The sequence below is a fragment of the Phalangium opilio genome, unplaced genomic scaffold (genome assembly GCF_054372755.1).
Source record: "Phalangium opilio isolate 3A_F unplaced genomic scaffold, DU_Popi_V2 ptg000002l_1, whole genome shotgun sequence".
Lineage (NCBI taxonomy): Eukaryota > Metazoa > Arthropoda > Arachnida > Opiliones > Phalangiidae > Phalangium > Phalangium opilio.
In genome coordinates, this window is record NW_028324144.1 from 10,151,727 (window position 1) to 10,165,036 (window position 13,310).

Genomic DNA, 13,310 nt, shown 5'->3' on the forward strand with positions numbered 1-13,310 from the left:
TGAGAGAATTGTGGTGAGGTAATATTTTTCGTTCGTGTATTTTAAAAGGATGAGGATTATAATAGTAAGTTTAAGAACTGAATTTAATTGTACAAGTAAGGTTAAGCTTTGTGAATTGTGGTTTACGTTTGGTCGATATATTTAAAGTTAGAGAGAGAGGATTTTAGTATTGCCTTAATTTAAATTGGAGGTTACCCGTCAACAATAAGGGTTTAACGCTTTTTATCTCGCTCCCCTATTTCAAAATTCAAAGAAATCGAGGGGAATTTTTTAAAGCAAAAGGAAAATATACCGACGTTATATTTGGAATGGTTTTATGATGGTGTTTCTTATTAGAAGTTACGTCTATTTCTCCATAAATCGAGAAGAGTTTTAAAAGAAGGTACTAGCTTGGGGCCCCAGATATTACAAAATAACGTAAGTAAATTTATTGAAGTAAGGATAATTTTTTGTTAGGGCATCGAGGGGCTATTCACAGTGATTATCTGTATTTCTTTTAAAGGGTATTTCGTTTTACGACTGTTAAAAGTTGCGCAACCTGGGGGTACTCACTCACGTTTTCCGTTCGTGTCACAATATAATTATAACTGAAGTAAAAAAAATCAGTAATAATTTTATAACAGTAGCGCATCGAGGGGCTATCACTCAAATTTTCTGTACTCCTGTTAAGTATGACACGATGTGGCTGCTATTACGAGCCCTTGGGTCGTCTTGTTCCTATCCCTTTTTTGGTTGTGGACACTCGACCTCAATTAACTCTCGACTAGGGACGCCATTAGTCCTTTCATCAAAGAGGAGAGAAAGAGGGAGAGAGAATCAGTAGAGGCAGCCGGGATCCATGCGTGGTGAAAACGGGGGTAAATCTACGGTACACCGCGGCGCCTGAGCGCTGCTTTCTCGCGCACAGTTGACGAAGGGGTGACAGAGATAAGGCGAGGAGGTCAATCCCCCCATGCGCAAAGGATGTGCGTCCTAAAACTAAACGTACCGAAAATAGTTTTTACTACCCCCTATTTTCCCATTTTTCGGCGGATTTTATAAGGCGCGTTTCTATCTCCCTCTCTCTCCTCTTTGCTTTCATATGCGCCTTTTACTTTACTGCATTCTTTGCAAGTTTTGCAATCAGTTATGTTTTCCGTTATTCAACACTAAACTCAGTTATTAAACGAAACCTCCCTCATATTTCACATACTTCCAACCGAGACGCGTTGCAATATTTTTTTTCAGATAATCTGATCTTGAGTGAAATACATTCGTTGACTTTACGCCATTCACATGTCAAAGGCATATTTAAGAATTTTTTCGTACAAAACTAAAACAGCGAAATGATACATCTGGGCTTTGATTTTTCTAGCAATTTCTTTTGACTTGTCATTTTCCAAGAACGATTGGTACAAAAATTCATTACTATGAAAATTTCAGCAATTGAGGTTAAGAATGGCATATTTTATTGGAACATGGACGAGGAAGCAGCATCTCTGAATGACATCAATTTCAAAGTAACCCGTGGTTCGTTGGTGGCCGTGGTGGGACCGGTGGGTTGTGGCAAGTCTTCATTATTAGCCACTCTGGTTTCCGAGATTAAGAAAATGAAGGGGGAGGTGAGAGTTGCCGGGAGAGTGGGATACGTCACTCAACAACCCTGGATCCAGAACACTTCTTTCAAAAAGAATATACTCTTCGTCGACGACATGGACCTGGAAAGATATAACGATGTTATACGCGCATGCGCCTTACAAACAGATCTCAACGACCTACCCGCTTATGATGAAACAGAGATAGGAGAGAGGGTAAGTATCAATGGAAACCTTTTGTGAGTGGAAGACCGTTAAATTATCAACAGAGGTATGACAGTCAAAATAGAAGAAACTTACAAAATTAGATTTTTCACTCTCTTTCGTGCCTAAATGTGCGCACAGGTATTAAAGCATAGCGCAGCTCCAGTGGATCCCCTACAAGGGGACTTTCCTCCTGAACTCCGGGTTTGGCTTGGCAAAGGCTAGTGGGCGGGATTTATTCATGCACGTATAAATCCCGCCCACAAACGCCGTTAGCCAGCCTTCGCCAAGCCAAAACTGGAGTTCATAAGGAAAGTCAACTTGTAGGGGATCCACTGGAGCCGCGCTATGCTTTAATTAGGGCAATGAAAAAGAAGAGGAAACCCGCGCTGAGAAGAGAGTCTTACTTTTAGTTGCCCCGCAATTAAGTCTTGTCTATAAAAGGTGATTTCGCAAAGTCGGGCTGGTCACGTGCAACTGCTTTTCGAGACGTCACACAAAGTCATACTACTGTTAAGAAAATAGGTTTCGGTCGGCCGTATTTCTAGAGGATGATTGTTATGTGTCGTCTGCTACAATTTGGCAGGCAATGCTAAAAGTTAAAGCATAGCCTCCTGGATCACGCGACTCGCGGACGCAGGCTGCTCGCGCTATAGAAGCAAGGATGATATAGTACAGGAAAAATAGGTTTTAACCCGGAACAAATTGAAACAAAGCTGAAAATTTCAGATCTTATAGATTTTTCAACGCTCTTTAACGTGGTCTCCCACACAAAATCGAGAAAACGTTTAATAACTCCGGTTCTCCTTAACCGATTAACACGTAATTAGACTTCAATTGTAGATCACCTTCAAACACATAATTCATCTCTTAAGATATGTATCCCTACAACTAACCGGAAGTTCACAATCTGACCCTGAAGATTAGCCTCACATAAAAAATGGGGATTTAAAGCATTTATGGTTTCTATTTTCAGAATAAGTTTCCAAAATTAAACATATAGTTCCTATTACTGAAAAATTTTGTTTCTTTTCTGACAAGAGCTATAATGTATAGTACGGGAGAGGGTAAAACAGCCTTTGTACCATCATAATTTTAATATAAACCATTGTTCGCCCACACTTGTTAATACGGCTAAAGTTGAGTTAAAGCGTGTGAAACAAAGTTGACATAACCAAGTGTATACTTTAAATAAAGATTATGGAATTGACCTTTTGAATTAGCTTCTCTTCCACCAACAAGTGCGGCAGGAAAGCAGAATTCAAATAGAGTTTATCACCAAGTTCAAACGTGGCTTAGAAGCAGCCTAAATGCTAGAGAATGGGGTTGGAGACAGGTAGGATCTGAACTCAAACCAATCGTTACCACTCTACAACCTACTCCAGCTGAGCTTCTGCAGAAGATCCCTCGTAAATGCAAGGAAGTCTGTGACTTGAAATGTGAATGCGGTAAAACTGGTCCAGTCTGTTCTTCAATTTGTAGACAATGCAAGGGAGTATCTTGTTCAAATGAACATAGAGATTTTGAGGCTCAACCTCAAGTAGAGGACTCTGATTAAACTTAAGCTTAACCAATATTGATAAATATACTAATATACAAGTTATTGTATATTAGTCTCTCCGTGACGTCATCGTCACTTAAAGAGGTAAAAATATAATGGGAAGAATATATTTTAGGTTTAAAAGTAAACCCTCTTTGCATTTATTTCGCTTGAAACCGTTTCGAAATACTCAAAAGTTAGATTTGCCTTACCTTCCGGGCTGGATTGTGAACTTCCGGTTAGTTGTAGGACAACATATCTTTAGGATGAATTATGTGTTTGAAAGTAATCTACAATTGAAGCCTAATAACTTGTTAATCGGTTAATACTTAGCAGAACCATAGTTTTTTAACTTTCTCTCGATTTTGGAAATGTATTCTGAATATAGAAACCATAAAATGCTTTAAATTCCCATTTTTATATGAGGCTAATCTTCAGAGTCAGATTGTGAACTTCCGGTTAGTTGTAGGACAAAATATCTTAAGAGGTGTTTCAAGGTGATCTACAATTGAAGTCTAATTACGTGTTAATCGGTTTAGTAGAACCGGAGTTATTAAACGTTTTCACGATTTTGTCCGCCATTTTGCAATATGGCGGAAATTCCTCCAACAATTTTGCTGAAATAATCAACTTTAACCTAACCAAATTATCCATATCTGACCTAGTTCTATTTGAGTTCATATAACTCAGATATAAACAACTTGGGTTTTTCGCATATCTGTTTTTCTGCTCTTCAGAGAACTGCTTTAACGGTACGCCTCGTTTACGAGAACCGCTGTATCGGTAATTGCTCTAACGGGTAAACTGCCATTTCGGGAAACCGCTATTTAGGGAACTGCTGTTATGAGGACCGCTATTATGAAATCCGCTCATACGAGAACCGAGGGGGTAGACACTTGAGAACTCAGGTGTACAATATGTCATGTACTCAATGTACTGTCAAAGCTGAACTCTGAGTTCCGAAGGCTTTGAACTCAATACACTGTCAAAGCTGAACTCTTTTGAACTCAGGTGTACACAGACATCCAGAGCGTCTACCCCCTCGACGAGAACCGCTCATGTGAGGGCTTCCCGTAAAAAAGGGGGAATTGGGGTGGTAGAGGGTTTTTGTAGGACTTGTTCTTATTTACTATGTATTATAGAGTGTTACGCAACTTACGCGAAAGTTTAGTTACTCGTATTGGAAGAGCTTAAATTGCTTTCAAACTCGACTGAAAAAAGTCCGAAAGTTTATATAGTTTGAAGTATGTTCGTTCGACAAGCGCGGATTTAAATTGAGGATAGTATAACCAACAACGACTTCAGTTAAGTTAACAAAAACAATGTCTTTAATAGCAGCTTAAAGTAGTCAGTTCCGAGTTACAATTCGATATTATCCATAAAGCGGACTCACAGAAGAATCCCTAACTTGTAAGGTTGAATAAAAACACTGTAACTGAAGTTTTAAGATTATCTTTTCTAGAGGAAAAAACAGTAAGAGTTCAAAGATCAAAATTGTCATTGGCCAAATAACGATAAAAAAGGTTGACATGAATATTTTTAGTTATACATTTTTTTTAAACAGGGTCGCTTACAAGTTTAATTTAAAAAAAGAGAACTAAATTTTTGATTTAACATAGGGTATCAACTTAAGTGGCGGTCAAAAGCAAAGGGTCAACTTGGCCAGAGCAATTTATCGGAATGACGATATTTATCTATTTGATGACCCATTGGGAGCGGTTGATTCTCACGTGGCTAAATACCTCTTCAACGAAGTCATCGGACCAAAAGGGTTGCTTAGAGGCAAAGTAAGTGGCGTTAGACTTTTGCTTCACATGTAAGGTCATAGCCACCCTAGACCGAGCAGAATATTATCTACTGTATAACGTTCCTTTTAGCACTTTTGCATTAAAGGTATACTTCACGATAAAATTTTCTTCTTTACATTCGAAAGAACTAATAAAATTATGAATATACCGATTGGCACATTTCAATGTGTAATATTCAAGAATATTCAAGCACTCAAGTTTCCACTAGTCCTCAGTCTGGCGGGTGCTTCGCGGTATAGGCCAACTCGATAGGCCCATTAATAGAAACTTAATTGCTTGTACCTACGGTACCTTCTTTAAAATTTCAGATAAAACCGTGCTTCCAATTGACCTAGTCATTATTTTATACGCTCTATCGATAAAAAGGAGAAAATTGTATCGTATAGTTTTACTTTAATGGAATGATAATCATTTAAACTCTCCCTCGTGCGTGAAAGTTTGCTTGTCTGGTAATTTTTTTAAGACGAGAGTTTTGGTGACGCATAACTTGAGCTTCATAAGACAAGTGGATGAGATCCTTTTCATGAACGATGGACGAGTAATCGAGATGGGAACTTACGACGAGATCATGAGCCGTCAGGGAGTGGCCAGAGATTATTTTGCACAACACTTAAACAATGAAGGCAAAGTGGAACCATCGTGAGTAAATAGTGTGTGGGTTTTCATGAATATAAAAAATTTTTGTTCTATGATTTGATTAATAAGAATGGTTTTTATGGACAAAAACTTAAAAACCTAATAGATACGGGACTGTAATTTGGAAATGAAAGTACATGACTTTAAAACACCATTAATTTCAAAAAATTACATATCTTACTTTTAGACAAAAATTTCAATTTGCAGAAAATATTTCGTCATGAAGTATCGCATTATTTTTAAAGATCGTATTTTTAATAATAATATAAGCTTTGTCTATGAAGGGATTTCCACACTAAGCCTGTGGCTTGTTTACAGGTGGGTCCCTTTACAATGCATAGAGGGGTGGTGGCTAGCCCCTATGCTACAGCTAACCGACAGCACCCTATACTAACTACTGCCGTTAGCCTCGGCAAGTTTATATGGAAAGGAGAAACCGTGTTATACCGCGGAGGAAAACTCCTTTTATCTAGGAGGTTCGAGTATCCATTTTATAACCTCTTATTATAATTGACTTTGATCTGTTAATTAAAAACATTGCGGAATCTTAGCCACCCCAAGGAAACATTATCACATTAAACTTAGATTTGAAGAGCCTTTGCAAAAGAAAGAATGATCCGCAAGTTCTACACGTACGCACTGTTGTAACTACCTTTTATTCAATGTTGTGGATTAAAAATAAATTCAAAGTATGTACGTACTAGCGTACATATAAGTTGCAAATATGTGACAAGTCAACTGAAGCGAGGCATTCTTCATTACACCAATAAGTAAACTTTTATTGGACACGCTGTATTTACCTTTACTAAAACGTTTTGGTTGTTTATTACAAAACAATGGGAAACGTAACTTTTCGAAATATCTTTACATTTATACATTGCAGCTATACAGTACTGCATATTGTTTTAATATGTATAAAAACGCTCCACGAAGTAATCAAATAATTTTGACCAGCAATATAATAAATAATAAAAGAAATCCCATTTATCCCCTTAAATTCGAAGCGAAAACCTTTCAAGCAATCGGTTTATGTTCGCATTGTTCATAGAAGCAAGTTAGGAACTGAGTTGAAGACCCAAATAGCACGTCCTATAGCCAATAAGCGGAAGCATTTTTTGTTCCGAGTTTTTTTCCAAAAAGTAGAACCATGACTTCGTTTTTGACCTACTGACTGAAATGAACTTAACACTAGTTATTTTGTCACAAAATCCAAGAAATGTTCCATAATTTTTAGAATGACCCAACATAATGCAACCCATTCTAAATAATTGAACTGCTATCTACTTTATTACGTTGCGTGAAACTTTGATATTAATTTGAAAAAAAAAACTGATAATGTTTTGTGTTGAATAAGAATCCGCAAAGATCTTTTGTGTAAAACCCAAATCACTGTGAATATTAATAAGTGAATATAAAAGGGACTAGCTGTTACCCGCGGCGTCGCTCGCGTGTAATAAGAACTTCCATCAAAATATATAAAGAATGGGTAGATTTCACTGATGACTATTTTTTCAAGGCCATATTCTGGGTCTTTCTGCTTGAGGAGGTGTAGAATTCGTCACCCCTGACGACATCAAAATTCACTTGTAGTGCTTACCATTCACACCACGCACACCGTCAGGTGTGTGAATTCCATCGGTTTTTATCGTGCTTTAAGATAGACCCCCATATAAAAATATGTAAAGGTTGACTATCGACCGATACCGCGTGTGCGTGCGGTCTTGAAAGGTATGGCGTCGCTAGATAGTTTAATTTCATTGGCTAAGACACCGTCTTAAAGCCGAACATGTCGTAAAAAAATAGAACACATGTTACGCCCAGCCGAACGGAACTTCCGTCGGGCTTGACAAAACAATTCGGTGAAACCCCTTTCTGCCGGATTTCCGTCAGCATTTCGGTGTCCTCCCATTGGATCAAATCCCATTCGACCGAATTCCCAATCGACCGATTTTATCTGAAATATGATTTTAAATCCCGTTAGGTTTGGTTTGGTTAGGTTAGGTTAGGTTAGGTTTGGTTAGGTTTGGTTAGGTTAGGTTAGGTTTGGTTAGGTTAGGATTGGAAGTGGTAGGATAAGCGATTTTCCATAATATTTTTATTTTTATTGAGGTCCTTGCATAATAAAAGCGGGGCTTTTCCAACAAATTATTTTTGTTAAGATTCTGGAGCAATTAACGCTGCATTTATTAAGTTCCTTGAACAAAAAATATATGCCTTTTCCAAAATATTTATTGTTTTACGGGTCATTTTAGGTTGGCTTTGATTCGGCTCGGTTACAATAGAGGCATCCTTTTAAACTTGGGATTTGACCATCACAGTATCATTATTTATATAGGAAAGTGTATTGATAGACGCTTAAAGACAAGGGTATTTTCTTTAAACCCAAAGAGGTTTTTTTTAATTCGGTTTTAAAATACGGCGTTAAAATATATCTTTTAATAGCAATGAAAATTTTAAGATAATAAACCCGCACATTTTGGCTATATTCGGTCCAACGGGATTCGGTTCAATGGGGCATTCGGTCTAATGGGATTCGGCCCAATGGGCCAGCAGCGTGATTTCGGTCGAGTTGGAATCTAGCTTAAGGCCGGCCCGTTAACGTACGTGTACCAAGTTTTATAGTGCATTGTAAGGGGTTCGATGAAAAGTGGCTGCAATTACGTACTTTGAGCCACTTAATCTCTAGAACTAACTAAAGCAACAAGACGTGTACTGCCTGCATATATAGTACTCATGTTATTTTTTCAAAGTGCGTTTTTTTTATAGTATTTTAAATAAAGAACTTGGGAAATTGCACCTTAAAACGTCCAAAGGAAAAGTGTCACTCCAAGAAGAGGCTAAACTCATGACTAAAGAGACTCTCAAAGAAGGCAATGTATGTATTTTTTGATTTCTTGAGAAATTTCACATTTTCAAAATATTTGATTTCGTTTTGGTTTCTGCTTTTGCAGATATCTTTTTCAGCATATAAAAAATATTTCAAAGCTTTTGGAAGAATATGGTGTATAATCTGTGTAATAATAGTCAGCGGATATCCGATCTTTACTTTGGCGTCTGTGTATTGGTTGGCACTGTGGTGCGAGGACACGAAAGAAGACTTTAAAGCCAATCCTTATTTAGAGACAACCCGTATAGCAGTCTTAGTCGCTATTGGTCTTAGCCAAGCCACTGCGTCATTTGTGGGCGTAATCATTACCTTTTCGTGCTGTCTACGAGCGGCAAAGTGTTTGCACGAGAAAATGCTAGTCACCGTATGTCGTTCTCCCATGTTGTTCTTCGACACGACCCCAGTTGGAAGGCTACTCAATCGCTTCTCTCAGGACATTGACACTCTCGACCAGCAATTACCATCAGCCTTAAGAACAACCGTTATGTTATTGATCACTTTAGTACTTTTCACATTGACTAATGCGATTGTTTTACCGATATTCGTCATTCCCTTCATAACTGTTTTTGCTGGATACATATTGCTTCAGGTAGGATATGTATTTCTGTCTCTTGTTTAGAGAAATTTTTCAGTATTATGTCATCCTTTAATTTGAAGTTGTTATATACAAAGAAATCTTTTTGAGAGCGATATGGATTGCCTTTTTGTAGGGCTTAGCATGAAAAAATGGACAAAATTATTAAAAATGAAGGGTTGCGAAGATAAATTTAATCTAAGAGTCTATGCGTGCAACTTAAGCACAAAAATGACTTCATTAAATAGGGCTGTTTTTCATAGAACTATTATAAAATGTTAGTACTTCTGAATGTGCATTTGGGGGGGGACCAGCTGGCATATATGCCTCCCTCACTATGCTATTTTAATACTACCGAATACAACCTTAAGTTGGGGCTTTCAAGAAATTTTTAGCATTTGTTTGGGGGTCTCTACAGCCGCGTTTACACAATAGATTTTGAAACCGTTTTCAAGCCTTTTGGATAGGCTGGAATGTAAAATTTCGTTTTCAGTCATAGAGATCTTTCAAACGGTTCAGAGTGAGGTGAAAGCTCATTACTCAATGAAATAATAGTTTTGTCTTGTAATAGAAAACAAGAGTTATGACCGCGCACTTAGAACGCCATAGTTCTAGGTCTTCCATTGGACCATTTCTCTGGGCTTATTCCCTGCTTTGGTTTCTATATGACGAGAAAACGGTGTAGTAAACCTAGTTGTGAAATGTGAATATACTTTTTTATAACCCAGTCATCTGCCTTTTTTAATATCTTGTTTGGCTCATCCTTCTTTTACCCCAGACATCACTTGAGAAACTACCCCAATTATCCCTTCAATGAAGGGTATGACTTCCTGGTGAAACTTATAATTCATGGCATTCTAACTCGAAATATTCTTAAACCAAATGATAAACAAATGTAATAATGTCCTCTCCTGAAAAACAAATTCACTTATTACAAGAAGGGATTAAGAAAAGGAAGCCATATCAATCCGGAGAACTAATGTGAGCCTAACAAAGCTTAAAAAGACCCTAAAAATTCGCGCAACTGCACAGCATAAAACCAACCTACACTCCCTATTAAACACCACTTTACCTTTCTCACGTTGTTTGCTACTATGTGAATTCTGGGAAACTATTTCTTTAAAACCATTATATGCTTAATTAAAATCTAAGCAGACGATTAAAAAACCTTTTAACCAATCATAAGCCTCTAACCGTAGATAACCTCTTTAATGCCAGACCAATCGGCGACGGCTCCAGTACTATTTTTTGCATCGGACGTCGAGTCGACCTAACCAAGAAGCTCGTAAGGCAAATTTGCGGTATTGTTCGCTAGTCGTTATAAAATATCGAGAAATATTCAACGTTTTATAGCTCAAGTTTCTAAAATTTTCGAGTCATTTAAAAAGTCTTCAACAATGTAATATAAGATTTTTTTGTTAATTTCAACCGAAAAATCTATCTGCTAATAATTAGACTTGAGAACGACACTAAGCCTTGGCTAGGTATATGCGGCTGAGCGTGAGAGACCCATCCCGAGCCGCCGGGCCAGCCGCAACCGCAAAAGATGCACAGATTGATAAGATCTTGGTGCCTTACCAAATATTTTTGGTATTGTGAAAAGTTCTACCTAAAGAATATTTTAGAGACCCTTGAACACACCCTTTAATTTATGACATGCTTATCAGAAACACCCTGTATCCATTTAGACATGTAGAATTTGGATGTCAACTTTTCGTTACTGCTAAAAATTTTAAGAAAGCCCAGGGTATTTTTTAAAATGGAAAAAACCAGTCTTATAAATTTTGTGTGCATTCTTTTAAAAAAAAGCGAATTAGTCCCTTTTCCGAAACAAAAATTCACTTATTATTTTTTAGCCACATCGTAGTATACGATGAGGCTCTTAGTTTGACCCGAGCCGTCGTAGTACTAGTAGTAGTAGTAGTAGTAGTGGCCGGGGTTGTCGCTTCGTTATCGTCAGATTTTAGCTTAAAAGGAACTTTATATTACCACAACCCACCCATAGGGGTTACTGGGCTCGGTTAGAGATTTAATTATAATTAAAATTTTTTCAGGTCAGACCCGTGAATCGAACCCGGGTCGCTGGCGCAATAGGCAGACATTCTACCAACTGAGCCATAGAGAGTTGATAGAAACCTCTAGTTTTGTATTATTTATTCTTATCTCTAAAATGTCGGGTTGATGTGGGGTGGGGTACCTCTTAATCTGTGGGGTCGGAAACTTTTGAATTTTTATCTGTGGGGTCGGATACTTATAAATTTGTATGTTTGGGGTTTTTATTTTTATTTTCTTTTTATGTATGTGCTAATTAAATAGATAACGATTTTCCCCGTTTCCTACCGCGCTCCTCATGTGTTTCGTTCTCGTTCGGTAGCTAACGTCATCTATGTTATGTTTGACTGGAACGTTTTGGCGGTTAATTCAAATGAGGGTTTAGATAGAGCTAACATAGTGTTAAATGAGCGTTATGCGTTTGATCATTGTATCTTTCGGGTCGGATACTTCTGAATTTGTATCTTTCGGGTCGGATACTTCTGGATTTGTATCTTTCGGGCCGGATACTTCTGAACTTGTATCTTTGGGGTCGGATACTTCTGAACTTGTATCTTTGGGGTCGGATACTTCTGAACTTGTATCTTTGGGGTCGGATACTTCTGAACTTGTATCTTTGGGGTCGGATACTTCTGAACTTGTATCTTTGGGGTCGGATACTTCTCAACTTGTATCTTTGGGGTCGGATACTTCTCAACTTGTATCTTTGGGGTCGGATATTTCTGAACTTGTGTCTTTGGGTTTTTACGATTGCGTACTAACTACAGTGTTTCACAAGTAAAACGTTCTCGATTGCTGGAGCCTTACAAACGATGGGGCTCTAATCTGGCCGGGGCCATCTTGTTGTTTATTAACATCGTCGATTGAACGGAATCTCTTTTGTAACTCGCTTCAACGTGTTTTTCTTTGTCACGGAAATACATTTTTCATAAACTGCCAATTAGTTATTCTTAAACGACGAAAAAAAGCCATCATCGAATTAAAATAATACTAGGTTTTTCCATTTCTTTCCGACTCTCAGCCTTGCCTGGTCACGTGGATTAGTTCTAGTTTTAGTTCGCGACTAGGGATTTAATATCCAATTTCTTTAGCAAAACACTGCACTTCACACTCACAATAATAAAACCAGAATTCAAAAACAGATGAAGTTTAGCCTTTGTTCGAATTTCCCGCTACAATCTATCTTCTATGCATGAGCGTGCCATCTCAAATGACTCCGAAATATTTTAAAATTGAAAATAAGTTGATGTTTCAGGGATAATTTTAAATTAGCACCTCCGATCAATCGTGTATCGCCCTGCCTTTTTGTTAACAAATTTCTCGTGGAAGTGAAAATAGAGTTTGATCTAGAAAAAATTAGAGATAGTTAGGCCATCACGAGATACCAACGTGGGTGTTCTGATAAAAGGATGAAAATTTGTGAAAGGATTTTTTTTGCGTCGAGGTTTGTGTGTAGTGACTAGAGAGCTGTACAAGTCTACTTTAAACCCTATGGAATAATTTTAACCCAGCTTTGAGGAAGATTTTAGATACAATCAGGATTCTGAACAGGAAATCTGAATTTATTTTTCCTGAAAAAGAACCTCGACTTTACATTTCCATTGCGATTTCCTTGTCCGTAATTTGTTCTAAGTCAAAGCATTTTTCGATTTAATATTCTAATATAGCACCAGTCTATCAAATGTTAATATTGTAGCTCAAAATTGAAAAAAAGAAGAAGAAATTGAAGAGTGTTCGTGCGCAAATGGCGGAAACTTCTTTATAATATTGCCTGTGCTGATATATGTACTTTTTGATGTCTTTTGCAGCGTTTCTTCATGTCTGGGAATCGTCAATTGAAGCGAATAACTAGCTTGAGAGACTCTTACTTGTTTTCGCACGCAGGAGGATCGGTGGCTGGCAGCACTGTCATTAGAGCGTGCCACGCCGAAGAGATCTTTGAAGGACACTTCTTGAAGCTAATCGACGAATGCACTGCTGCTAATTATATGATGAACATGGCAAAAAGGTATTCCTCGCACGGAATTTCAGAGTT

The 13,310-nt window shown here is 37.7% G+C and overlaps 1 protein-coding gene across 2 annotated transcripts in view; it reads left to right on the forward strand.

The window, feature by feature from the left end:
• Positions 1–13,310, forward strand: part of LOC149718752 (multidrug resistance-associated protein 1-like) — a 53,271-nt gene that overhangs the window by 36,879 nt on the left and 3,082 nt on the right. For both annotated transcript variants that reach the window (XM_089852278.1, XM_089852279.1), the window contains 6 exons: positions 1,423–1,790; positions 4,938–5,105; positions 5,590–5,765; positions 8,529–8,637; positions 8,714–9,238; positions 13,084–13,283. In XM_089852278.1, coding sequence (XP_089708404.1) covers positions 1,423–1,790; positions 4,938–5,105; positions 5,590–5,765; positions 8,529–8,637; positions 8,714–9,238; positions 13,084–13,283 — 1,546 coding nt within the window. The remainder of the gene's footprint in view (positions 1–1,422; positions 1,791–4,937; positions 5,106–5,589; positions 5,766–8,528; positions 8,638–8,713; positions 9,239–13,083; positions 13,284–13,310) is intronic.